Source organism: Manacus candei, unplaced genomic scaffold, assembly GCF_025592945.1.
Source record: "Manacus candei isolate 608988 ecotype Guabito, Panama unplaced genomic scaffold, ASM2559294v1 h1tg000015l, whole genome shotgun sequence".
Classification (NCBI taxonomy): domain Eukaryota; kingdom Metazoa; phylum Chordata; class Aves; order Passeriformes; family Pipridae; genus Manacus; species Manacus candei.
Window position 1 is genome coordinate 23,778,957 of NW_026138063.1, and position 25,197 is coordinate 23,804,153.

Sequence of the window (25,197 nt, forward strand, 5' to 3'; positions counted from 1 at the left end):
GATATCTGGGCTGTCTGGACACCACATCCAGACACCAGCTGAAGCATCCCCACACTACCTCAACTCTGAGTCACACTCCTCTGAGAGCCAGGCTGGGAGCTTTTCCTGTTTTGCTGGAACCCAGCCAGAAGAGGAACCTGAGAATGCTTCTTGTTGCTCTGGATTAGCCCTGCAAGTAGCGCTGAGCTGTGTCCCTCTCTGCAGCTCTTTTGTTGGGTTTCTTGCAGTCCCAGCTGGTCTTCAGAGACAGGAGGAGGTGGTTATATCATCTACTCTGATTACTGAAGTGGGTAGCCAGGTCTCTTGCTGGGGTCTCTGTGAAGAGGCTGTGCCCAGGCCTCCTCAGCTACTTGAGCTTAATTCAAGGAATTCCTTTGGATTTCCTTTAGGCCACTGTTGATTCCCTTGACTTTGGGAATCAGGGGATACTCTCAGGGCTCCAGATGTGGCAAAGTCAGCTGGTCTGGGAAGGGCAGGGATCTCTACCCTGCCAGAATGTGGCATCAGCAGCAGGTTTTACTGCAGGGGCAGCAGTGAACATGAATCCAGAAGGATGGGGTTTTGGAGACTTGCATCTCAACTGGACTCAGTTGTTGAAATAAGCTGTTGTTGAAACAGCTTTCCCAAATGAGCAGCCTTTGGGTTTGGTCCTGCCTTGTGCAGCTTTCCAGCACCCCTCTCAAAGGCAGGCTGTGAGAGAGCACAGTCCCTGGGGTTGTACTGGTTTTAACAACCAACAGGGAACTAAAGTCCAACTAAGCCACTCCCTTTCCCCTGCTCCTTCTGATAATGAAGGGACAGTAAGGAGAGATTATTAGTTGAAATAACAATGTACTAAAATCACAATAACAACAGCAGTATTAATAGCAAAAATTTTATATAAAGAAGGTGCCCTACCCACAAAAGGGGGTAGGGCATTCACCACCAAGAACCAAAAAAAAAACGCTCCCCAAAAATAGCGCCGCCTGCATGGTCTCCAGACAAAGGCAATATAGCAAGGAGAGCTCCCACAGCTTAATGTTCTCCCCCAGCACCAGTCTGAAAACAACTAAGAACCAGGACAAACCAAACCCCTGGAAGCTAGATCATCCACACTGCACCACCCGATTCCACACCACTGTGCTTGGCTCTATTCACCTGGCCCAGGATTACTCTGTCAGACACAGAAAGCTCATTGTGCTTCATGCTGATGGTGGCTTGGTGGTGAAAATGCTTGTAACAGTGCAAGGACACTGTCTGGAAATGCAGCCACTCTCCTGCCTCTGCTGCAGGAGCTGCCCAGAAAGCAGTGAGCCTCTGGGAGTGAGAGCAGCAGGGGATGCTCAAAAGACTGCTCTGCTTTCCTTCACAGCAAACTGGACAAGCTTTGGGGCGGGTGTATTCCTGCTCACCCCCTGGTGTCTGAGCTGTGGAGGTCCTAAACAGACCTGTGCCTGTGAACAGACAGTGGTCTGTGAATCTTAATGATGAGGGTCATGGGGAGTCTGTGGCATTCCAAATGTGCAGGTGTAAGTCCTGTCCCGTTTCTTTTGTTGCAGGTGGATATTCGCTTTCCCCAGAGTGGAGCTCCTGACCCCAACTGTGTGACCGTGACAGGACTCCCTGAGAACGTGGAAGAAGCTATTGATCACATCCTGAACTTGGAGGAGGAATATGTAAGCGTTCAGCAAATCTGGGGGGGGCTTAGCAAGAATTTCTCCTGCCACAGAGTTGGATGTCTGGAGTATCTCAGACATATACCAGGAAGATACATACTTCTGTATATGTCTTAGACATATACTCAGAAAATACCAAGAAGTGGTATTTTCTTCCACTGCCTTGGAGAACTTAAGCCCTATGCAGGTGACAGTCAGCCCCCTCAAACCAGATGGACTGCCCCCACTGTCCAGGAGTGAATGAGAATGCTGGGACAACCCAGGGTGTGCATGTGCTTGCCTTGCAGCAGCTTGCACCAGTTAGGAGTTGTGGCCCTCAGATTAATGCTGAAACACTGTATTCAGTCATTGTAGAACAGCTGGTGAGCTTGAACAGGTTGCAGCATGGTGAAATAGAGGGTGGGCATATTATACCAGTCTGAGGAGCTATCCAGATCCCCCCTTATTGGTTGTGTTGCTGCAGCTTGCCGATGTGGTGGACAATGAGGCGATGCAGGTGTATATGAAGCCCTCCTCACACGAAGAGTCCAAGGCCCCATCCAAGGGCTTTGTGGTGAGAGATGCCCCCTGGGCCACTGTCAACAACGAGAAGGTGAGTGAGTGCTGCTTCTGCTGCAGGCTGGGGCCACAGGGCGTGGGGACCCTCCTATCTGGGCTGGGGACACAGAGCACTCTCCCTCCTTGGTGACAGAGAAAGCAGTGAAGGGCCCTCCTGCTCTTTGTGGCCTGTGCAAGCTGAGCACAGGCCTGGGCTCTCCTGTCTAGCTTTCGAAGCACTTTGGCTACCCCACTGTGGAGCTGTTGGAGAATGGGGCACCCTTACCAGAAAGTGTCCTGCCAGGTTGTGTTGTTTTTAGGGGTAGGGACAGGGCCCTTTGCTGCAGCTCAGAACTGGCTCAGTGTTTGCAGCTGTGAGCTGGAGCATGTGGCAGCTCATCCTCAGCTGCCCCGGCACTGCTGCAGGCCTGGTGTGACCCTGCTCCAGTGGCCCAATTACTGAGCTGGGACCTTTGGAGCCCTTGTGCCTAACTGCACCCTCCTTGATGTCATCCCTCGATGGCTCCACCCTCCACCCTGGGCAGTCCTGATGCCACAGTGATCCTTTTTGTCCCTGCCTCATTGTCTCTGCTCCTGGGACATCAGTGATGTCGCTTAGCTCAGGGCCTCACCGTGTAGGTTCACAGCAGGGCAGGAGCTTAACTTGTTCCCTTTTTGTTTGCTCTAGGCCCCTGATATGAGCAGTTCTGAAGACTTCCCCAGCTTTGGGGCTCAAGTGGCCCCCAAGACTCTTCCCTGGGGACCCAAACGATAATGACCTGGAAGCAGAAACTCCTCCAGCCCGCTGACCTGACACTAACCTGCCACAAATACTTCCTGTCTGAAATCTGACCCAGCGGCTGGAGCACAAGTCAATTGCCCCAAGAGGTCTCCTAATGGTGTCTGGAGTGCTAGACCCCATCCTGCTCCCCTCAGCTATCACCGTGGCTAGGACCCACCCTCATCTCTTGATGGATATTCTTTCCTCCTTTGGAACAAGGCTTCCACTCAGATTCAAACACTAAATGTGTGTGTTTTTGTTAGAAACTTCATAATTGACTCCAAGTGGCTAAGATTCGCAGCTTCCCAAGCGCTAGCAGAGCAATCTGCTCTCTTGAGCATGTCTGACTAGGCATTCTCGCCTTCATTAGGAGACCTCCTTTACTGTGGCTAGGAATCTACTTCCTGTCTCATGACCTCAGGAAATAAATTTCCTTGACTTTCTAAAGCCAAAACGTTTGCCCTCTTTTCCTTTGTGTTTATCCCAGGCCTTACCTTACCTTTGTAGAGTGCAATCAACTTTTTTTCCTTTTAACCGCCAAAAATTCATTTAATGCTGATAGCTGACTGTGGGGAGAGCTTGAAATAATCTAAAAGGTCAGAAACTTGCTTTTTAAGGAACAAAACCTTCAGTAGGTTGTAGAGGCAACAGAGATGGAACAACGTACGGCTGCCCTGGTCAGGAAAACACCTGTGAGTGCAGCAAGCGCGCGCCCCTGCGCCACACCAAGCACAGCCCCAGCCTGCACACGTGGCCAGTCTTCCAGTGCTTGATGACAGACCCCGCTCCTAGCTCCCCATGGTCTCTCATTCCCCCTTGCCAGCAGCGTGAGCAGGCAGGAGAGCCAGCACGTGGCGGTGTGAGTGGCCGGGACAGATGTGGGTTGGCCGAGGTCGCTGCGGTGGCGCAGCTCAGGAGCAGCTGGGGGGACACAGGCTCGGAGAAGCTGCAGTCCCCTGCTAGCGCTGCAGCAGCTCGGCGTGAGCGGCAGTGACACCATTCCTATTGCCTTCTTTCTACCTCAGACGTCAGTATGGTGGGGGCCTCTCGGCGGTCACGGGTGAGCAGCTGTTCCAGCTGCTGCCTGGGCAGCCAGAGCAGAAACGTGGATGAGAAGCAAGAGGAGCCCTGTGTCTCTGCGTGGCTGTGGGAGCTGCTCCAGAGGGAAGCTGAGCAAGGTGACACTGAGGCAGGCTGTGAATCCGTAGGATTGCGTGCTGAGCCAGCACAGGGCTCAGCCCCAGGGCCACAAGCGCAGCTGTGCTGCAGCCCCTGGCTGCAGAGGTTGTGTGAGTCAGGCTTTGCTCTGACAGCATCGGGGCTGAAGTGTAGGCTAAGCCCTCCCGAGGCCTCCATCATGTGGCGGTAGAAGGTGATTCGTGCTCTGTACTCGGGGCCACTTGTACCTGGGCCTTGCCATGACTTGCTTGAAGGGGACTGTGTCCAAGCTTCTCCAGCCAGTAAGAGGAAAACCACGTCTTTGTGGAGGGAGGCATGGAGCATGGGGTTTTTGTGTGCCCCTACTCCCCTGCCTCAGTCCTACAGAGCTTGTAGTCTGAGCCATTCCTCTATCCCAGCTGCTTCAGCTCTTGGACAAGCAGGAGTCCCTAGCCTCTCTTCTCTATTGCTGATGAGGGAGCAAAGATCTGGCAGGCTGAGCCAAGCCTTCTTGTCTTTCTCTCCATGGGGCAGGCCGAACATGCCGATGCTTTTCCCTCCCACACCAGCTCTTCTTGGCAGAGACTGCTATGCAGAAGTCGAATCAAAATCTCACAGTGCTCTCCTTAAGTCTGAGAACCAAGTGAAATGGACCATGGCCCGTTGTGGGGTGCCTGGTTGCCCCTGAAGGACAGGGTGGCCTTGCCTCCAGCAGGGGAGACAGGAGGGGTCCGACAGAATTAGGGTGATACCTTCCCATCTGCATCTGTCAAAAAATGGTTAATACCCCTGTAGCTTAGTTCTGTCCTGCATCACCAAGCCTACCACCCCCTCCTCCTCCTCCTCCTCCTCTTAATGCCCCCGTGCCCTCACCAGTTGCACAGCAAGGCTTGAGTTACATCTGGGGCACCCACCACCATGGGCTCGTGCCCCACAACCCGACCCTCCACTATAAAGAAGGTCATGAAGTGATTGTACCTAGTACTGTCCCCCCACCACCCTCCTTCCGCAGCAAACGGTGGCATGTGTCCATTTCCTATCTTTGACGTCTTCCATATTGTACGTTTCCATAGCAATGATCCCTTGGCCTTAACTTTGGAATTTGGAGACTATATGCAAACATGTAAAAAGGCTCATGAGTATGGATGACACTGGAATTTTATAAATTCTAAAATAAAACCTGAAACAGCTTGGAGTGTGGTGGATATTATTTCTGCTGTTGGGGTGAGATCCAAGGCAGCCCATGCTGGGCCAGGTTTAGCCCAGGCTGAGGAGTTCCAGCTTGCACACCTGAGCCCTCTGCTGTGGCCATGCCCTTAACGGGGTGGGACTCACACAGCAAGTGGTGGGTCGAGGGAGGAGGCAAGGGCAGTGGTGGAGGCTGCACCCTCTTTCTAGGGAGGCACCAACCTGCTTGGACTCAGGCAGGTGGTGCCAGGGACACTGCCAGTGCAGGGGACAAGAAGGAGGCACTAGCCATGGTCTCTTGCTCAGCTGCTCCACAACCAGAACATCTCATCTGCCCTCAGCGACTGGGACTGCTCGGATTTCCTCCCTGCCAGCTCCTGGACACAGCGGGGCAGTCACCATGTGGTAATGCCAACGAGCTGGGACAGACACCCAGAGCCAGCTGTGACCCTCCCCATCTTCAGAAACAGCTGTCCCCAAATGCCCAGGTGCCAGGCAGGCAGGGAGAGCACAGCACACCTGCTAGCCCAGGAGGAACCGCTCAGCAGCTTCTCCGTGCCAGCACTGTGCCCTGGGCCATGGACATCCTGCAGCACTCAGCTACTGGTGAGCTGCTCGATTTCCCAGTCCCTGCCTGCAGCTGGATCTGTGACCCTGGCCTGGCTTCTTGTCTCCCTTCTCTCCAAAAGGACTTGAACCACAGAAACAGGGAGCTGGCATTTGTCCTAGGAGGAGTGGCCACAACCCCTTCCAGGGCTTGCCTGTGCCTTGATGCAAGTGTAAAGCAACAAAGGCTTTAAAGGAGGAGGCAGAGGCCCTACTGCAGCCCACCGTGTTCTCAGGCAGAGCCTCTTTGGCCAGGTACCATTCATGCTTCACTTTAACCTCCACAGCCTCAGGAATGTCAGGTACCAGCCATGCAATCACATGTCCAGTGAAGAAAACCACGTGCTGGAAGTGGATGGGAGGTGCAGGTTGGCTGCGGTGGCAGGTCCTCACTCCGTGCCCCAGCATCACGCCCTGGGCCACCTGTCCAGGCTGGGCAGCTGCTGCCTTGAACATGATGATGAAGTCCAAGCATTTGGCCACCGGCTGGCAGTAAGTCAAGGTCAGGCTGCCATCCTGGTCCCTGAACACTCTGTATCTGTGGGAGCAAAGTGCAGAGGTTACTGACCCTTATCTGCTTCCTGGCAGGCATCCCTGCTCCCAGCCTGGCGTGCCAGAGCACAGTAGAACCAGCCCTTGGCCAGTCTCTGCTGGGACCCAGGTCACCCGGCCCCAGGGGCCTTTATTCTTCACAAAAGCACCTCCCTCTATAGTGGTGGCAAGTGATGCCCCCACATTACCCCACACATAGGCACGGTTCAGTGCACACGCTCGGTCCTGGCATGAGCAAGGGCCCCACAACCTCAGGAAAATGGGTGGACAACTTGAACCTGGTTAAAGGTCACTGCTAAACAAAACGTTTGCTGTGGCAGAGGCAAAGAAAGGCAAATCCAAGCCTAAGGAAGGAGGTGAGGAGCCAGGCGAGGTGGGAGTGGGCTCCCACCTGCACTTGGTGTTGCTCTGCAAGGTGAAGTCCTGTGGCACATATGCCAAGGTGAACTTCATGCAGTCGTGCAGGCTGCTGTTGTGGATGTACCCATGGTACTCACGGGGCAGGAACTCAGAGGCAAAGGCTATGAGGAAGGCCTGGGAGCAATGAAATATTCTGCAGCAGGTGCTGCAGCTGAGGGACACCCCATCCCCACCCTAATTCATGCCCTGTGCTCCTGGGCTGGCTTTCTGCCTCTCCTCGCCCTCAGCCTGACAAACCAGACATGAACACCACTGGTCTGGGACGGCAGCTCCCTGCTCATGGTGCAGTGTCCTGCTCTCCCCCCAGATATTGCCAAGCAGGGCTTAGAGGGTGACAGCTTCCCACCGCCTGTGGCTGTGCCCTTGGAGCTGCACCTTCTGCACATGTGAACCCACAGCTGGCAGTGGGGCTCACCTCATCATGCTCCATCCCAAACATCCAAACAAGTTCTCCTCCCAGTCCCTACTCCACCTGCAGCCCCCTCACCAGCCCCTGCCTGCCCAGCGCACACTGCTGGTGATGGCCAGGTGAGTGATGGCCTCCAGGATGGAGAACCAAATGCCAATGCCCTGTGCCAGCAGTCACAGAGGAACTTGTGGGCATCCAGGCAGATCTCCACCCAGATATTGAGCAGGGCAAAGAGGGATGCCAGGGGACAGGCTGCCACAGAGATGGTGATGAAGTCAAACTGCAGGACTGGAAGAGGAGGAGGAAGAGCAGGGAAGGGACAGGCTGAGATGACAGCAGCAGCTGCAGCATCTCACAGCCCTATCTCATGGGGAATGGGACAGCCCTTCTCCCTCCAGTGCTCACGGGCTACTCAGAGTGAAAGCTCCCATGGCTGGTCCCTTCCTCTGTGGAACTCCTGCAGCTCCTTTCTTTCCCTTCCATCATCTCAGCTCCCTGGGCACTTTCAGCCAACCCTGTCTAAACTTGAGCCAAATTCCAGCTTCATTTACACCCTTTGCAACTCCTGCCGAGCCAAGGAGTTGCACGTCAGCACCGAACTTTGCTTGGTTTGGGTCCTGTGGCCTCCCAGAGCCTCGGTCAGACCTGTTGGTAAGGCTGGGATGACACGTGCCAAGCACAAAATCAACCTGAGGAAACACACGTGTCCTAAAAAGCTCTGGGGTGATCTACCCCCCAAAAGAAGAGTTTCTGCTGGTTTTTACAACTTTGGGGGAAATCCCAGCTGTTTTGCCTCCCAGGTGCTGGCAGCCCACAGCTCAGGGACAGCATGGGTGGGGCTTCAGCAGCAATGGTCACAGAGCAGCTGAGACCCCACTTTTACAGTCCCCAGGTGCTTTTACAGTTCCCAGGTGCTTGTGGCACCTGGGAGGACTCAAAGCAACTCATCCCACCAAACACATCCCAAGTTCAGTGGCGTGGTGGGATGCACATTCCCCAGCCAAGCCCAGTCACCTCCAGCAGCATCACAATCCACAGTAGAGCTGCAGGTGAGCAAGCGGAACATAGCCCACGAAGGGAAACTAAAATCTTCCACCAGGCCACACTGTCCTGCTTAATATTTCTGGTCTCTTGCTGAAGAAGGGATTCTTCCCACTCTTCCAGAGATTCAAATCCATGTCAGATCAGGATGAATCAAACTACCACTGAGAGCAAATTTTCAGGAAATGCTTCTGTTTTTAACTCGTTCCCCTGGGCTGATGACATGACTGTTGGACTAACACAGTGGCAGACGGCAAGGATTCCCCCTGGGAGGTTTTCCATTTGCTGGGGGGATGCAGTTCAGCTGCCCAGATCAAAGAGAGGTTCAGAGGGACAGCAATGCCACATCACCATGTTTAGTGGAAGCAGGACATAATTCATATTTTCTGATGGCAAACACTGTCTGTTAACAAAGTCCTACCAAACCCTTACCTTGCTCACTGTTAATATATTAATATCAGTTTGTCCCCAACCTTCTCATGAGCTTGCAGCTGTGCTTAAAAAAATAAAATTACTACAAAAAGGCTACTTCCTCTACAGCCCCATGTTCTGCCAGCAGATATTTTGCACTGACTCACACCTGGTAACTAACCTGGGTGGGCACCTCCATCAGATCTTTTTTTACTTTTCTACAGATATCTGTTGAGCCTGGATCTGGATATGGTGTTTGTGAGGACATTCCTAACATGAAGGCATGTCACAGAGTCAACACAGTTGGCAAGCAGCTCCACGTGGCTTCAGTATGTTGCAAACACTTTCTGGCAAAACCTCCCCCATGAAACAAAAAACACAGGCACATTGAAGGCTCTTGTGTTAAGATTTAATAATAATAATAATAATAATAATAACAACAACATTTCAAAAACAATGAGTGCATTGTACACTAGATCCGGTTTCAGTGCTTTTAATTGACTATTTGCCCCATGAGTGTCAGTGTACTGAAGACCTGGGGAGTGGTGAGTGGATAAAAAACCCTGCTGGGACATTTCTCAGAGGAGGGCAGGGGAGAGGGGGCAGCAGGAGGCTCAGAATCGAACAAAGGTGGCATCGATCTGCCGGACGGTCGGGAGGGCCAGCATGATTTTGCGTCGGTACTGGGGATCCTTCTGCAGAGGGTTCCGCTCCAGGTACACAGTCTCCAAGTTCTTGGCCCCTTTCAGCTCATCCAGGTCACTCCAGCTCTCCACGAGGTTGTCGTTCATCTGCAGAGCACACACAGTGACGCTCACCCACCGCATCCCACACCGGGCCTGGCACAGGAACCCAGCGCTGCCCAGGATGGCTGCTCCCAGGGCAGCAGCGCTGCACAGGCTGCACATGCATCAAAGAAGACCCTGTCTACAAGATCCTTCTCCCCCTGGAACCTCTGAGATGAGCTTTCCTGTCTCACACTCCAGGCCTCGCCACTATTCCCTCCTCACCCACACTATCCTGGTGGCTGCTCTGCCCTTCAGACAGCGTATCCAGTCCAAACACTGCTGGGAAAGGCACTGCAAGGCTCTGGGTCAGTCTCTATACAGTCTCCCACCCCATACACTGTGCATTTATGGGCTGGAAATATTTACATCAAGATTTATTTCCACTGGGACATCTATCTTTACTTTCATAGCTTCCCAGGAAACATTAAAAAAGGTTCCAAACTGACAAGAAAAGCAACATTTTCCTCTCTCCTCTACATCACTTCCCCACCAAAACTGCTTCTGCACTCCGGAGAAAATGCCAAGCTCTCTCATTTGGGTTCTCTGCCTGTCTCATTGCTGGCACAGCAAAGAGATTCCCACACAAAGGGATGACTGCTTCAGCTGCCCAACAAGGAAGCAAAGCTGCAAGGTAGCCACATGCTGTCCAACCCTGAGACACAAGCACCCTTTGCTTTTGGATACAGAGAAGTCACTACAGCGATGCCACCTTCAAATAAAATATAAAAAAAATTTCAGTGGATTGTCTCATTCTGCTACAGCTCATCACAATGTCACTTCAGCCAAGTCACTCCACCTCGAGGCATCTCAGTCCCTCCACTGGGGATGTGGTACTTGGGAAACAAGTGTCTAGGACTTTAAATTCTGCTTCCTTAAGGTGTTAAAAGGACATTTTTATGTGGCTTCAACTGTGCAGTCAGTGAAAATACAAATTGGGAGATACACCACTTGTTCACATTGAAGAAAATTTTGCCCTGCTCCTTTTCAAACAAATCTGTTTTTTTAACATAGAAGTGGAACAAATCCAGGAGGGCATTTTCCAGGCTCAGCTAACAGATCCTGGTCAAGGCATGTTCTGACAAAGGACTCCAAACACACTGGTGTTTTTGCAAAGGAATCCATTGAGGTTCAGATGTGCTCTGTCCTTTCAGTACAACAAGTGCAACCAGCAGTGCAATGCTGGCACCTCCTATAAGCAGAGCAACAGCAAAGAGGAAGACTGGAGGAAATTGCACAGGATCAGGACAGGCCCCACACCAGCTACACTGAACTGTCTCACTTTCACTGCCCAAAAGATGTCATGTTAAACAGGCTTCTCAGCTTCTGATACTTAAAGAGTTCCTTATGGAACAGGCATGGACAGGTAACACTACTACCTGTCTCCTAAGCCACACTGCAAGACTAGGAAAATGACCCAAGGGACCTGGACTACAGGCTCTAGCTGGGTTTCATGTGAAGCTGCTTTGCACTCCTTTTCTCTCAGCCTCTACTCAAGAGTTTAAATGACTGAACTCCAAACGACAGACATTATGATGCACAACTCTTATTCTCAGCCTTGAATGCAGAAACTCTACAAGAGCTAAAGCACGTGCCAGCTCATGAACATTTGCTGCTTCTTCCCCGTTTTTTCACAGGAGCAGATTTGTACACAGCTCCCAAACATGGCAGGGTGCTAATGCTTCAGGAGAGGGTGTCTCTGAATTTCCTGAGCTGACTTAGGAATCACAAAGGGCTTAGCAATTCCAGGTGTCAGAAAGAAACAGAAGCAAACCTAAGCTGTTATCTACCTCATAGGAATGGAAGCAAACCAGAAGATGGTTTGATTTTCTTTGTATTTATAATGCCCTAAAAATACCAGCTCTGCTGTGAACAGGCACTGTGCTTCCCCATTACCCTGTCATGCTCACTCAGAAAAGGATGAGCTGCAGAAATAGGACACGTGGGACTGTTTCATAACCACCCTGAGCGTGAAGGCAGGGCCTATTTCCCAGGCAGACAGAGGCTTCTTACCACTCAGCAAAGCTCTGCAAAGAATTTTTTAAGCTCTTCTCTTTCCTTATGGAAAACCACCAGACACTTTATCCATGCAGACTGTCAAGATCTTAAAGCTGATCACCAGATCTAGAGGAGTTCACCTCAAGACACACATACCCACACACTGCCCATCAGAAGGGTTTCACTGCTGTACAGACATTTTAGGGGACAGCCTCTGGCCTGTGCTTACCCAGAACTCCTGCAGCTCTGTTAGGTGGCTGATATTCTCAATCTTCTTGATTCTGTTGGATGCAATGTCCAGCATTGTGAGTTTGTTCTAGACAAAGCAAACATGAAAAATATTAGATCAGATTTCTCTTCATCTTCTCTGTCCCACTTTTTTTAGGCCCGAGTTGAACAAAAACTTCCAGAAAAGCCATTAACAGGAGCAGCTCAGGGCAACAACTGTGCTGCACAGTCAGCAAGAGCCTGCTTACATTGTTCTCCAGTCCCTCGATGACTTCGATGCCGTTGTGGCTGAGGTACAACTCCCGCAAATTCACCAAGCTCTGCAGCCCCTCGATCTTGGTCAGACGGTTATTCTGGAAGTGTAACAGCTGTTCAGTACCACTGCAAACACACTCAGACCCCTGTGAGTCACTGGGGAAAAACCATTCCTCCGAAGTATGGCTGGGAAGGGGAAACAGTCTGCTTGGGCCCACACTGACCTCGTGAGCTCATCTGTTTGATCTCTGCACCACTGATGCATGAGGAAGCACCATGGGAGTCACAGTCTCCAAGTTTAGAAGAATCAGACTCTGACCTTCCCAGCAAAAGCTGCAGCCTGAAAGCTTTCCACTTGGTGTCTTTACAAACAACAGGCCTAGGCATGAACAGCGTTCACTTTGTAGGTCTTTTTAAGGGGATGGTCAGTGGAGAAGTTACACCCCTTTAATCCCACTGCACTCTGCTGTACCTCCCACAGAACAACGGTGCAACACAGGTGCTACCACGGAGTCAGCACGTCTGTCCTGCCAACAGCTGCAAGAGATGTTAGAATGTGCCAGCATTGTCATACTGATGAGGAGGGGACTCAGTGAAAGAAACTAGCTGTCTTTTATTCCACCTTTTAGAAAAGGAAGAAGCTTTCCAAAAGCCCATTAAGGATAGATGTCATTTAGCACAGTCTCATTCAGACTTCTTGGCTCTTCAGGAAGAAGGCAGCGACACTGAGCCACTGCCAGTATAAGGATTTCCCTGGAGTAATGCATTGGATGTTACTGTAACACATTAGGAAACAGTATTTCAGGAACAAAATACAGGATAACATTCGTTTCCTGTTCTTCCTTCCATAAAAATCAAATATTTATCATTTTATTGGTGTTTGTCAATCTCAAGTAGCACAAAGGGATGAGAAAAGACAACACAGAGAATATCACACCTCCTTCCAGTACAGGAATTCAACTCCCACACTGCAGATCTGCTGCTGGGGGGCTTACAAGAAGGCAGGAGAGGGATTTTTCACAAGAGCATGTAGTAATAGGACAAGGGGGAATGGCCTTAAGCTGAAGGAGGGCAGGTTTAATTACATATTAGGAAGAAATCGTTCCCTGGGAGGGCAGGGAGGCCCTGGCACAGGTTGCCCAGAGAAGCTGTGGCTGCCCCATCCCTGGAAGTGTCCAAGGCCAGGCTGGATGGGCATTGGAGCAACTTGGGATAGTGGAAGGTGTCCCTGCCCTTGGCAAGAGGTTGTAACTAGATGGTCTTTAAGGTCACTTCCAACCCAAACCATTTTGTGATTCTGTGATTCAGAAGAGCTGATTATAAATCACAAAATGCTTTGAGGCACAAAGGCTGTTCAGAATACAACCAATACCTGTATGCTGAGCACAGTCAGGTTTGTCAGTGCATCCAAATTCTGCAGCTTGGTGATTTTATTCTTTCCGAGGAACAGACTGTCAAGATTAGCCAAGGTGTCAATGTTTTCAATTGCCTGCAAAATGACCAGAGGAGACTGTGTTACTGCTGTGAGGCAAAACTCCACTTGGTAGATGTGGCTGCCATTTTCTAGCCATGTTATAGCCATGGGGTGTATCCAGGGCAGAAGATTTGTGAAGCGAGAGAAAACATGTCACCAGTGAGTGGAAAGAGAATCTGGGAGGGAGAAAACACAGTTTGCAAATTTAGTCCTGCGAATCACTGACTGCATAACACAGAGGCAAGTTGTTCAGCTTCTCTGCCCTAAGCAAGGTTAACTGTCTCACAGGTGTGTTAATAGATGTAACTCCTTGGCTATACAGTCATGCAGAACACACCCATACCAGTTAAAGTGATGTACATGTTTTAAATACACATGCTACTGGGAGAACATATACACTGTACCAGTTTAACTCCTGAGCTCAGCCTTCAGTGGGAGAAGATAAGGATCTCTGTGAGGCATCAAGGAGAGTCATATTATTTATTTACAGAGGAAGGGAGAAAGCACAAACAGAAGAGTGAAAACAGGGGGGGGGAAATGGGAAAAGGGTGGGATTATAAAAGGCTCCTGCAAACAAAAGGAAAGAAAACAAAACACTTCTTTTTTTTTTCAGGGGAAAGCCTCTTAATTAAAAAAAAACCAAGATACTGTTAAAAGAGGTAAGAATTTTAAAACCAGACTTCGGCTCAGAGAAGAACAACAATATGGACACAGACACACCCCGAGTGTCTGTGCTCAAGCAGGTTGTGACATCTCAGCTTTCCCACATTCTTCCTGCCTGGCAGAGTTTCAGATTGGTTAGTGCTGGTGAGCCAGGCCACTGAGTCCTAGCACCACTTGGATTACTGTGTGTTTGTGCATGGGTGCACATTTACCTGTGTGTGTATAACACAAAGAAGAGGAAGATGGACACAAACACACACACTGTGAACTTACAGATACACTCTGGGAAAGGAAAGAAGCTTTTCAACCTCTATCCCACAACTGCCAAAGGACTGAACATAAGGTGTTAAGCAGCTCAAATTTGGATTCACCCTCCTTCTAGGCTATGGCCTTACCCCTGTTTTGACCTTGCAAGAAAAATGATAGATTTGTTGCTCACTGGCAGCCCCCCTAGCCCTGAGGAGGAAACACTGACAACTCAGCACAGGGAGAAGAACGGGACAGATGGACACGAGGGGACAAAACCCTAAGGAATAAGTAAAGAAGTGCTTGCATTACAGTTGCCTCAGTCCAACTTTAAGAAAAAAAGCATTAAATGTGTCAGCTCAAGCCTAAAGTTCTTCTCCCCACCATTCATTCAAAAGGAACAGAGCAGCAAGTGCTCAGTCACGAGGGGCTGCAGGGTAAGCGCACACCAAGAGGTCTGAGCATCCAGCAGAGGAAGACAGTGCTACTGCAGCAGCTCTGGTGCACAGGGAAGGAGCCAAGAACGCCTCCTGAAGAGTCCACAGGCTGGTACCCTGAAAAGTTAAGGATATGGCCACCTGTGAAGCATACAGCCAAGCCACCCTAGCAACAGAAAACTAGGACAAGAGTTCTAGGTGCCCTCGAACAACACGAGATTTCTTCATGCCAAGCCTAGGCACAGGTTAGTCACTCCAGTAAAGCAATTAGAGGCATAGAGCACTGTTGTCTGAAGAAGTCAGAACAGAATTAACAGATAAAACAGAACCCCCCCCCTAAAAATAAAGTAATTTAAGAAGCTCCTGTTACCCATCCAGTGACAATTTCGAGGGGGTTCAGTTGTTCTGTTAGTATGCTCAGGCTCAACACTGAGAATACACACATAAAGTAAATCTAACTTCATTGTTTAAAAGCTATTCCTTGGCTTGATATTATTGGCAATGCACCACCTAAGTACCAATTCAGAAATGTAGCTGGATTTCTTTTTTTTCCAGAACATAATGATGCTTAGATATGGAATACAGTACAGTTTTACTTAACTCAGCTTTTGAAATGTAAGGATCAGTATTCTTAGCCTGTTCTGTTTCTGAAACAGCAAAGTGCTTTTCTCTGTAACTCCTGTTCCCCCAACCTATGCAACTCTAAGGTTCCTAATCCCTCATCTGATCTGGCAGATTTATTCTCCTAAATAATTTAATTTCCAAAGCAGAAATTTCTTTGGCTGGAAAAAAATTCAGTCCAGTTTAGCTTTAGGAGCAAACCAAAATTCTTCCACTTCAAAAAGGCAGCACACATTTCTGTCTTAAAAAGCTGTTTCTAGTAGCTGAAGTTTCCTTCTTTTCTACAAAGTGTGCTTCCACAAGTCCTGAAATAAAGAGGAAAAACAGATATTTTCCAAATTTGTTCTTTCAGCACAACAAGTAATTTCTCAGAGACTGTAAATGGGGAGCACCAGCTTAGACCACATTGACTGAAATGCACTCATCTGTTATGAGTATTTTCTAAAGAGGATGTAATCGAATAGGCTTAAAAAAAACAAGTTTACTTTGCATGTTGCAAGTCTTTTGCGTCATCTGTCTGACCAGTTCTCTTACAAACTGGCCAAATACGGGGAATCATACCTCAGGGACAGGAGAGACTACTCACAACTGCTTCTCTGTAACTGGCACAGGCTTTCAATCATCTAAACTGAAAAAGTCACAAACTGAACAATAAAACCCAAAAGCAGCACCAGGTTTTTGAGGCATTTCAGAGCAAAGCCTAAAGACAATCTTTTTCCTGAGCGAGACTGACTGCCACAGCAGGCTCTCAGCTACACATACAAATCAAATTTGCATTCAATAGGTGTCATTGACACAGTCTCTAAAAAGGTAAGAGAAAACAACTGCTAGTTTTGATAGGCTTGGCTCTCTAGCAGGAGGAAACTATCACCTGAAAAAGGAAGCACACGGGGGATAAACATGCTCATTAAAGACAGAAATTCATAAATAGTGATTTGGTAGCCAGGCACTAATGCATAATGAAAGGATCCAGCATGCACAGCAATAAGCACAGTGAATGACCAGAACAATAAAAACCAACAAAATTGCAAGTCAGACTCAATGAAGTGCACTTTCAGAAAATGCTAACCCCAAACCAAAGAGCTCAAAACTCTCCAGCTAACATCTCGTAGAGCAAGCCTACCCGAATTCGATTTGATCCCAACTCTAACATCTGTAGCATCTGCAAGTTGCTCAAATTCTCAATTTTGCTGATTTTGTTGTTGACAAGGAAGAGCTTTTTAAGCTGGGTAAGCCGATCTAGTCCTTCAATTTGTCGCAGGACGTTAAAGGAGATGTCCAGGATCCTGAGGGAAAGCAAACCAAAGGTCTCATCAGTCTATCAGGCGTGGAGGATTCTGAAAGAGGCACTTGTAAGTTGGTGGGGAACCTCACTATCAGCAGTGATCAAGCCTTTGCTAGGCCTTGAATCTAAAGTCATGAGTGTAATTTCTTGTTATCAGAAAATACAACAAATATAACTTCCAAAATACTTCTGTAGTGTGTCAGCAAAAAGAAAAAACCATCTGACACATGCAGAAGACAGCCATCATTTTGCCCAGCCACGGAGCCACTGTGGGAGGAAGCCAATCTGCATTTTCCTTGGGAAAGGTATTTGCCTACAAGGACCATGTCAAGGCCTCCCACAGGCAGGAAGCAGTTGTGACCACGAGAAGTAGGCCAGTCCGTGCCCCAGTGAGAACAGTTTTGTAATCTATCTCCACGGTGATCCCAGACAAGTGCCAGAAACTGGGAAGGGCCCTTACTCCTTCCCTAACACCCTCCAAAAAAAAAAAAAAAAAATCATAACCTTACCTGAAACCTCTTGTCATTTCTGCAGGAATGAAAACCTGTTACACAGAGCTCTCGCTGCCAAGAGCAAGGGGTGCCTGAGCACTCCCACACTTGCATGGAAGCTGCAACCACCTGTCATTCTCACTGCCTTACACAGCACAGGTTTCATTTCCAGCTGCCTGTCCCTGGAGCTTCAGGACAATGAAACTAGTTTACTGCACGGGTTAAATATCAATAGAGAACAGACATCATCCTTCACAGAGCACCCAAATGAATTCTGAGAAAGGCCTGGAGTAAGCACAGCATGAGTAATGCAGTCACAAACCACCCCCAACCTAATCCTAGTGATTCTGCTGGACTCACTCAAGTTCCACCAGAGTCTCCAAGTTCTCGATCTTCCGGATTTGATTGTCATAGAGATCCAGCTCCCGCAAGGTCTGCAATTGCTCCAGGTTCTCAATGTGCTTAATCAAATTCTGACGGAGACACAGAGTCTAATTGTTGGGGAAAAGTTTAAAAAGAAACAGGAAAGTGGATATGAAGGACAGCATGAAATGTCTTTTGGCAATAAGGTGTGTGTAGGGGGATTCCCAGTTAGGTTTTGCTGGGGATTTGTTTGGAGGTTGTTGGTTTGTTGTTTTTGGGGGGTTTTTTTTGGTTGGTTGGTTGGTTGTTTTTTAAATACAATCCTTTCTTGGTTTACTTCAGCTCTACAGAAGGAAATCTTTTAACTACAATGGTCAGACACTAACAGCAGTGCAGGGAGGCTACGTAATGTCTGTCTTAGGAAATGCTCAAGAGCTTGGAGAAGGCCTTGGGCAACATGTTCTAACTGGGCCTGCCTTGAGCAGGGCTGTACTGGAGACCTCCAGAGGTACTTTCCCATCCATGTTATTCTATGTTCAGCCTGTCATACAAGTCCAGGATGTATCTTTTAGGATGTGCCCTGATGCATTTTCTCTCATCCACTTCCAAAATCAACTTACAAAATCTAAGGATTTTTCTTACTACTTGACAAATGGGCAAACACTATGTCCTTCAGCTAAAGTGAACTCATTAAGATCTCAGCCAAAAAGAGACTGTATCTGTCCTCTTATAGGTTAGATCTACGAAATGCCCAGTTCCAAGAGGCATCCTCTATTCCCTAGGACTGTTACCTTCACTTTCTTGAGCACCTCAAATCCTTCAATCTTCCCAATTCGGAAGTGATTCAAGTCAACATCCTGAAAGAGAAATGGAGGGATTTGGCAGTTATTTCAAAACAAACCTGGTCTTCCAAGACCCAACACGGTCCTTTGAACTAAGGAAAATTACAGTCTTACGAAATGTGTAGCTCATTAAAACTTCCCTTCAAACTGCTTTTTCAGATTGGGTTTGGCACATGATTTTACCACCACTAGTGAAGCACCATCCTAAGCTTGTCAGCTGCAAAAAGGCAACAGCCCTTTCCTGACTCTGAGCACTGTTCTGCCAAAACCAGAAATCTTCAGAATTTACCGAGACAGACAAATTCTGCTGTCTACCATGAATAAAGTTTTGCATAAAGGTCTCTTACCTGCTTTTCTAGGGCTTAACTGGAACACTTTGCCATTTCCAGTTCCAGGCCTCAGATGAGCAAGAATCACTGACAGTTTGAACAACTGGTGGTTCTGTGAACATCAGCTCTGCACTGGCAATCAGCTGGTGCCCTTCACATCTGTGCTGATCAGCACCAGATGCTCCAGTTTTGCATGTCAAAGGGAAACAGAGTACTTCCCCACCCAAGTTCAAAAACTCTCCAGCTAACAGGCTCACCGTGCTGCTGATGCCAAGGCATTAGGCTGGAAAAGTCACTGTGCCTATGCCAAATCACAGGACTCACAGCAGCAAACAGTTCATTAAGATATTCTCACAGAAGCTTGTAGCCCATCAATACCTTCTGCAGCACAGCCCCACTCTCAGTGCCTCTGTGCTTAACTCAAAATACTGAAGTCCTAAGAAAATGTTTCAGCTACTGATCAAGAATAGAACACCTCTACTTCTAGTCTAAAGGCTCTGAATCAATTCTGTGGAGGATCATGGTAGCCATCACCTTCAGAAGAATTAGCTCTTTTAACCAGGTTTCAATACTTGCCTTTTCCTACCTTTGTTTCCTGCCATATAAAGCCCATAAGGACAAAAATCTGCCTTTACCTCAGCTTCTGGGTCCAGGCTAATAGTCTCCATGTCCACTGGTGTCTCTGCTTCTCCTACACAAGAAGCAAATACATTATGAACCTCTGTACCTGACAGCTAAAGGCAGGAAAACAATGGCAAACACCCAGAGAGACCAAGAGAGCAAATGCTTCTCAGGAGAAGAAACACATGAGATGCACAGTTCAGACATTCTTCATTAAAACCACACTTCAATGTGACAGCTAGGCATGGATAAAAAGCTTTCTTAACAACAGAATTTCATGCCCAGATGCAAAAGACACAAAGATCAGCACCTTTCCCAGCCTGCCTGTGTGGCTGCTGAATACTGCTGGCTCAAGACTGAGCTGGGCAGGATGCCTTTTCTTTACACCTGGGGCCATCGTGCCTCTGAAGATACAGCATCCAAAGAGTCTGTGCTCCTCTGACAGCACAATAAAACACTGCCAAAAAGGAATCTAAACTGCCTAGTGAGAGCACCAGGAATGACCAAGCACCTCAACAATCCCACCCCTCAGCTTTTTTTTACTAGCACTGCCAGTTTATGTCACTGTTGTGCACATTTTTGGATGGATCTCCCTTCCTTTGTTTGCCTGAACTCACTACTATGCCAGACAACATTGTTTATCACACTGAATGCATTTTCTTGGGAAATGCCTTTATAGCTCTGGAAGGCAGCCCAGTATTTGCTGTGCTTCTACAACAGCACAAGAGGGAGGGAAGTCTACTGGAGAATTTCATGCTGAATAATTCATGCAGATTCCCATTTATTGAAGAAGGTGTGCCAGTTGCATCAATTTCCAAAAAAACCCCAAGGCCTGATTCAGCTTTGCAAAACTGACATACAGCATGGAAGCTTTTTTACTTCATGTGCCTAACTACTCCCAAAAAAACAAGCACCTTTAATTACAGTCACATGCCAAAGGCTTTGTACTGACTCTTGCATTACTGTATGCAAGCTCATGCCATTAACCCAGTAGTAGTGACTATTTTCACAGCCCAGCATGGTTACAACATCCTTGCAAATGCCTAGTGCTCCTGTATTTAACAAGCATTTCTCCTACTGGTGCTTGGTCTTCTAAGTAGCAGTGTAAGGACAAACAGTGCAAGCATCACAATTTTTAATACTGTCATCAAACTACAAGGGTTTGACAGTCCACAGATCATCACTGACCTTCCTGTGTTTGGGCTGCTGCTCTTGCCTGGGCATTCAAACAGGAGAGAGACTCACTGAACTGACTGACAGAAGTTAAGACTGAAAATCAATCCTCATCTTTTAATTTTATTTTATTTTATTTTATTTTACAGTCTAAATTAGCAGGAAACATAGATTTTATTCTGGGGATCCAAAATGAGCTGGGAATCTTGGGGACATTGAAAACAGGACAGAAATGCCACCAGAACTGATGCAGGTATGTCTGCCTGTCAGCAATTTAGCCGTGGGCAACGCCTGCATTTTCTTATTTCCATTCCAGATCAAAGCTATACACCTCAGCAAGGGAATGGGACACCCTACCCTCCTGCTACCAAGGCTGCACCTCTTAAGACTTTGTTTGGCTGGCAGGCTTGAATATTTTCATTTATACACATTTGATTTAGGCAATGTGTTAAATACTCTGTTCTGGGATCTGTCAAAGGGCAGCTCCTCCTATTTTTTGCCACGTGGCTTTGAGAGACCAGTCGTGGCAGAGCCAGCGTGGGAAAACAGCACTCGAATCCAAGCCTGCAAAACCAAATCACACAGGATACATATCAAACTCACTGAAACAAAAACAATTTGAAACTGAACATGCAGGCACTGCGGTTATGTAATAGAGCCAACCCTCATGAAGTTTGTGTGCTGTGTATAAAGCACTCCATATGGCAGCCTGAGTGAGATGTGTATCTGATATCAGCTGTCAGTATTGGTATGAAAATGTTAAAAGTACAGGAAGAGGAAGAGGAGAGGAAGAGGAGAATTACAGCAAATCTACAGTCATTTACATGTCACTTTATTTATGAACTGACTGGATATAAAACACTCTAAACTGACATAACAGCCAGGACTGCAATTTCCCTTGCAAACTGCTTTATTCCACACTTCCCAACACAGCACGTTTCTCAAGAGGGGAAAAAACCCCATTGCTCTGGCAGTGAAGTTCCCTAAGTGAATTTTTGTGTAACCTATGCCTGCAAGACACGTGGCTTTGCAGAGCTAGGGAAAAAAAATCCACCCCTCAGGAACCCCAAATTCCACAGTAGGAGCAGTCATTACCGAGTTACATAAGTTCACAGTACCACAGGCGTTTAGAGCAACAAAAAGCCCAACTACACTTTTTAACTGCACACGCACGAAGAATATTATAAATAGCTCAGTTATAAGCTTTCTAACCAGAGGCTCTATTCCTCAGAGAATTAGTCAAATGATGAATCTGAAATTTCAGCTGCTCGAGCTCTTTCTACTTATGATCTTCTGTGAAAAAAAATGTGGAAAACTCTTTAATTTTCCTCGCAGCTGAGAAACTCAAAGCTGGCTGTGAAAGCTACCTCAAATGTTCAAAAATTATTCCTTTGTTTGGTTTCTGCCCTAGCAGAAGTTTTCTTAATGTTAACAGTTTGGAAAAAGTAACAATACAGTCATTATATTAAATGGTACACAAATGTAATTCAGCAACTAAATCTGGAGGTGTTTTTCTTGCTCTCACTGGAATAAAAGTACGTCACTTCTGTGTTTGCTTTAGCAGAATTTCCAGGGGAACAATGTGCACAGTATGACCCTAAACACACAGCTAAGTCACACCAAGCTGAGTAAACACTCATAGTTCCAGGCATGCAAGCTCTGTCTTATCTGCATTTTTGTATCAATCATACAGTGCTTGGGATGTACAGTTTGCAAAGTGTCCTCTTTCACAGGCGTCACCACAGCATTTTCTAATTAATATACAGGGTTTTTAAACTATCAGCAATGAATCAGACCTATGTAGAGTGCATTTAGTTACGATATGAGATTTAAATAACAGTTTACTAGTTTGAAGAATACTCTGGCAAATCCCAATGGGCAAGGTTAAGAGGAGAAGGGATCTGCAGTAGATGTATAGTCAAAAAGAATTAAAATTTGTTGCATTATTTCCCTTCTAGTACCACACCAACAATAATTACATGGACATCTCTATCAAAAGGATGCTGTTACACTTCAGACTGTCAGCTAGCACCAAAAGCCCCGATCATATCACCACACAGGGGCTGCAGAAATGGATCTGCTCTGACAAATTCCATGCAAGCCACTGAAAACCCACCCACCAAACATGCACAGGCTTAAGAAAAGTCTGTCAAGATTTCTACCCTGTCTTCTAACACAAACAGTAGGAAAAGTAGCAAAAGTTTGAATCTGAGAGGATTCAAAGATATAATTTTGGTATGTCTTAGAATTTTTAAATTAAATTTAAATTAAAAAAAATAATAATACTGACAGCTCCCTTCAATCCACCTAAAAATAGCCTTCATTGCCTTCCAAAGGAATCTGGCAACTCTTTAGGTAAAAGACTACATAAACTAAAGTAGATTTATGAAAAGATGCTTGGGGTTATTTCCAGTGAACATTTCCAGCACCTTTCCACATTCATTTTCTGCATTTCCACCCCAAAAAAAGTATGAATAAAATTGTTTTGCGTTTTGATATTAAACATTTAATATCGGACGGATAAACAAATTTGAAAATTAAAAAAAAAATTAAAAAATCGAGGGTGCTTCCATAAGAAGCAGGCAGCTTTACTCCAGCTACGATAACAGTACCATTTATTCAAATTTAAAGACTCCTCTGGGGCACATTGGCGCCGATAACCAGCACTGCCACAGCCAGGGGGAGCGCGGGGGGCTGGTGCAGGCTCTGCTGCACCCAGGGGCCGCTGGGGCTGACACGGTACCTGCAGAGTTCTCGCCGTTCTGCTCATCCCTCAGGCTCTGCTGGCTCAGGTCCGTCACCAGGCGAACCGCCTGCTTCCTCCCCTCCTCGTCCCCAGACTCCTCCGACTCGATCCGCTTGTCAACTGCACGAGACACAGAGCGGCGGGATTAGGCTACTTCCAGCAGCGGGGCACGGGGGAGGAGCAGCAAGCAGAAATAATAACCAGGGGGTCACAGATACCACTATGCAGTTAGTAGAAATCCTAAGTTAACTAAATGAAAGGTTTAGTCTTAAATAAAAGGCCTCTTACCCCTTGTTTCTACTTTGATTTTGGATGCACTTTTTCCTCCCATCACATCTTCCTAAAACCAACAATCTGGGAAGAAGACTGGAGGAAAAAGGAAATTTCTTAGATCAATGAAGTGCAATTCCAAAGACTAAGGAGATGGAATTAGAACTATTACATTTTAAAAGCTTTTAGAAAAAAAATCAGTATCATGTACAATAGTACCAATGACACGAAAAAGTGAAGGCATCAATAAAAAAAAAATCCCTGCAGGTAAAGGCAACAGTCTCCCCACAACAACCTGACAGACCCCTTCATATTTACAGAGTCACAGCTCCGGTGGCCACACTGGGCCTGGGACTTGAAGCTCCTCGCTCCTCCTCGGCCCTCCCTCAATATTTGCTCTCCTTTCACCAGGGGACTAAGGAAAACCAGCGACAGTCAAAAGGTTTCTTTCTTATTATCTTTATTTTTTACGCCACGGTCATCTCCACAACCCTTCTCCTTCCCCCTATGGCGCCCGGAACCCCACGGGCGGGGGCCGGGGGCAGCACCACGCCATGCCCCGCTACCACACACCGGCCCCCCGTGCCCGGCGGCCCGCCAGGACCCGGCCCCGCGGGCAGCAGCTCTGGGGGTGGGCACCCGGGGGCTGCCCGGGCGCGGGGGGGCCACAAGTCCCCCGGTGCGCAGCTGGTAGCCCTCCCGTCGGGCGGCGGTGCCTGAGCAGCCAGCCGCGCCGCCCCGACTCCCGCGGCAGCCGCGGCAGCCCCGGCGGGCTCTCACCCTCCATCATCTCCTGCGGCCCCGCTCCGCTCTCCGCCGCCATATCGCTCCGCCTCCCGCCGCCGCTTCCGGAAACCGCCCCCGCCGCCGGCCCAGCCAATCAGAGCCCGCCGCTGGACCCGCGCCGCAGCCAATCACCTGCAGGCGGAGCGCCCAGGGGGCAGGGCAGCGCCTTGGCTGTTGTCCCTCCCTCGTGCGCACGCGCGCTAGCTGCGCCCCGCAGCCTCCTGGGAGCTGTAGTTCCCCGCGGGCGGGGCGGGAGGTGTCCGGGGACCTCCTTCCTCCCCACCAGCGCCTCAGGCCAGACGCGTTGCGCGCTTCTGCCTACAAATCCTTCGGAGGATCGCTGCCCACCTGCAGCCTTCCGCCCCTGGAGCAGGTCGGCCGTGCTGATCCGGGCCGGCAGCCCGGGGCGCGGGGCCCCGCGTGCGGCGGCGGCGGCGGCGGCGGCGGCGGCGGCGGCGGCGGCGGCGGCGGCGGCGGCGGCGGCGGCGGCGGCGGGGAAGGGGAGGGAGGGCGGGAGACACAAATCTCTTTTGCCTTCTCCCGCGCTGGCGTTCCATTGGCTCACCTCCGTGCCATTCTCACAACGCCTTTGCCTATTGGCTGACGCGGCCGCTGTGTCCCGCCCCCTGGCGCCCTGCGGCCGTGGCGGCGGCCTGAGCGCGGGGGTCGGACCGGACCGGACCGTGCCGAGCCGAGCCGTGCCGTGCCGTGCCGTGCCGGACCGGACCGCACCGGACCGTGCCGTGCCGTGCCGGGCCGTGCCGGGCCGTGCCGTGCTGTCTTGTCCTGGTGGGGCCGCGGGGGCCCGGGCAGCGCTCTGGGGGAG

At 48.9% G+C, this 25,197-nt stretch overlaps 2 protein-coding genes across 7 annotated transcripts in view; one reads left to right on the top strand and one right to left on the bottom strand.

Moving 5' to 3' along the window:
• HDLBP (high density lipoprotein binding protein) overlaps positions 1–5,321 on the top strand; it is a 39,128-nt gene extending 33,807 nt beyond the window's left edge. For all 5 annotated transcript variants that reach the window (XM_051782363.1, XM_051782365.1, XM_051782364.1 and 2 more), the window contains exons 26-28: positions 1,539–1,655; positions 2,119–2,247; positions 2,881–5,321. In XM_051782363.1, the coding sequence (XP_051638323.1) occupies positions 1,539–1,655; positions 2,119–2,247; positions 2,881–2,967 (333 nt within the window). In that variant the 3' untranslated portion in view covers positions 2,968–5,321. The remainder of the gene's footprint in view (positions 1–1,538; positions 1,656–2,118; positions 2,248–2,880) is intronic.
• A 3,832-nt stretch (positions 5,322–9,153) lies between these two features.
• On the bottom strand, positions 9,154–24,468 carry PPP1R7 (protein phosphatase 1 regulatory subunit 7). 2 transcript variants are annotated; one of them, XM_051782480.1, is made up of 11 exons: positions 24,366–24,439; positions 23,604–23,681; positions 23,313–23,435; positions 19,411–19,466; positions 18,396–18,461; positions 17,602–17,732; positions 16,589–16,751; positions 13,397–13,513; positions 12,018–12,122; positions 11,771–11,857; positions 9,154–9,549 (listed from the first exon to the last, which is right to left on the bottom strand). In XM_051782480.1, exons 2-11 carry the CDS (start codon positions 23,644–23,646, stop codon positions 9,373–9,375), a joined length of 1,068 nt encoding a protein of 355 aa, XP_051638440.1. In that variant the 5' UTR covers positions 23,647–23,681; positions 24,366–24,439; the 3' UTR covers positions 9,154–9,372. The 2 variants fall into 2 exon arrangements, with proteins under 2 accessions (XP_051638440.1, XP_051638441.1); XM_051782481.1 differs by lacking the exon at positions 23,604–23,681 and having other exon boundaries at positions 24,366–24,468.
• Between the last annotated feature and the right edge of the window lie 729 nt (positions 24,469–25,197).

Bases quoted from the DNA above. Each gene is read 5' to 3' on its own strand.
- PPP1R7 (XM_051782481.1), bottom strand. From the start codon at position 24,408: ATGGCGGCGGAGAGCGGAGCGGGGCCGCAGGAGATGATGGAGG. The intron at 12,123-13,396 runs GTATTGGTTGTA...TTACACTTCCAG, and splicing joins TGACTGTGCTCAGCATACAG to AATAACCGTCTGACCAAGAT. The intron at 11,858-12,017 runs GTAAGCAGGCTC...TGCTTTGTCTAG, and splicing joins TCGAGGGACTGGAGAACAAT to AACAAACTCACAATGCTGGA.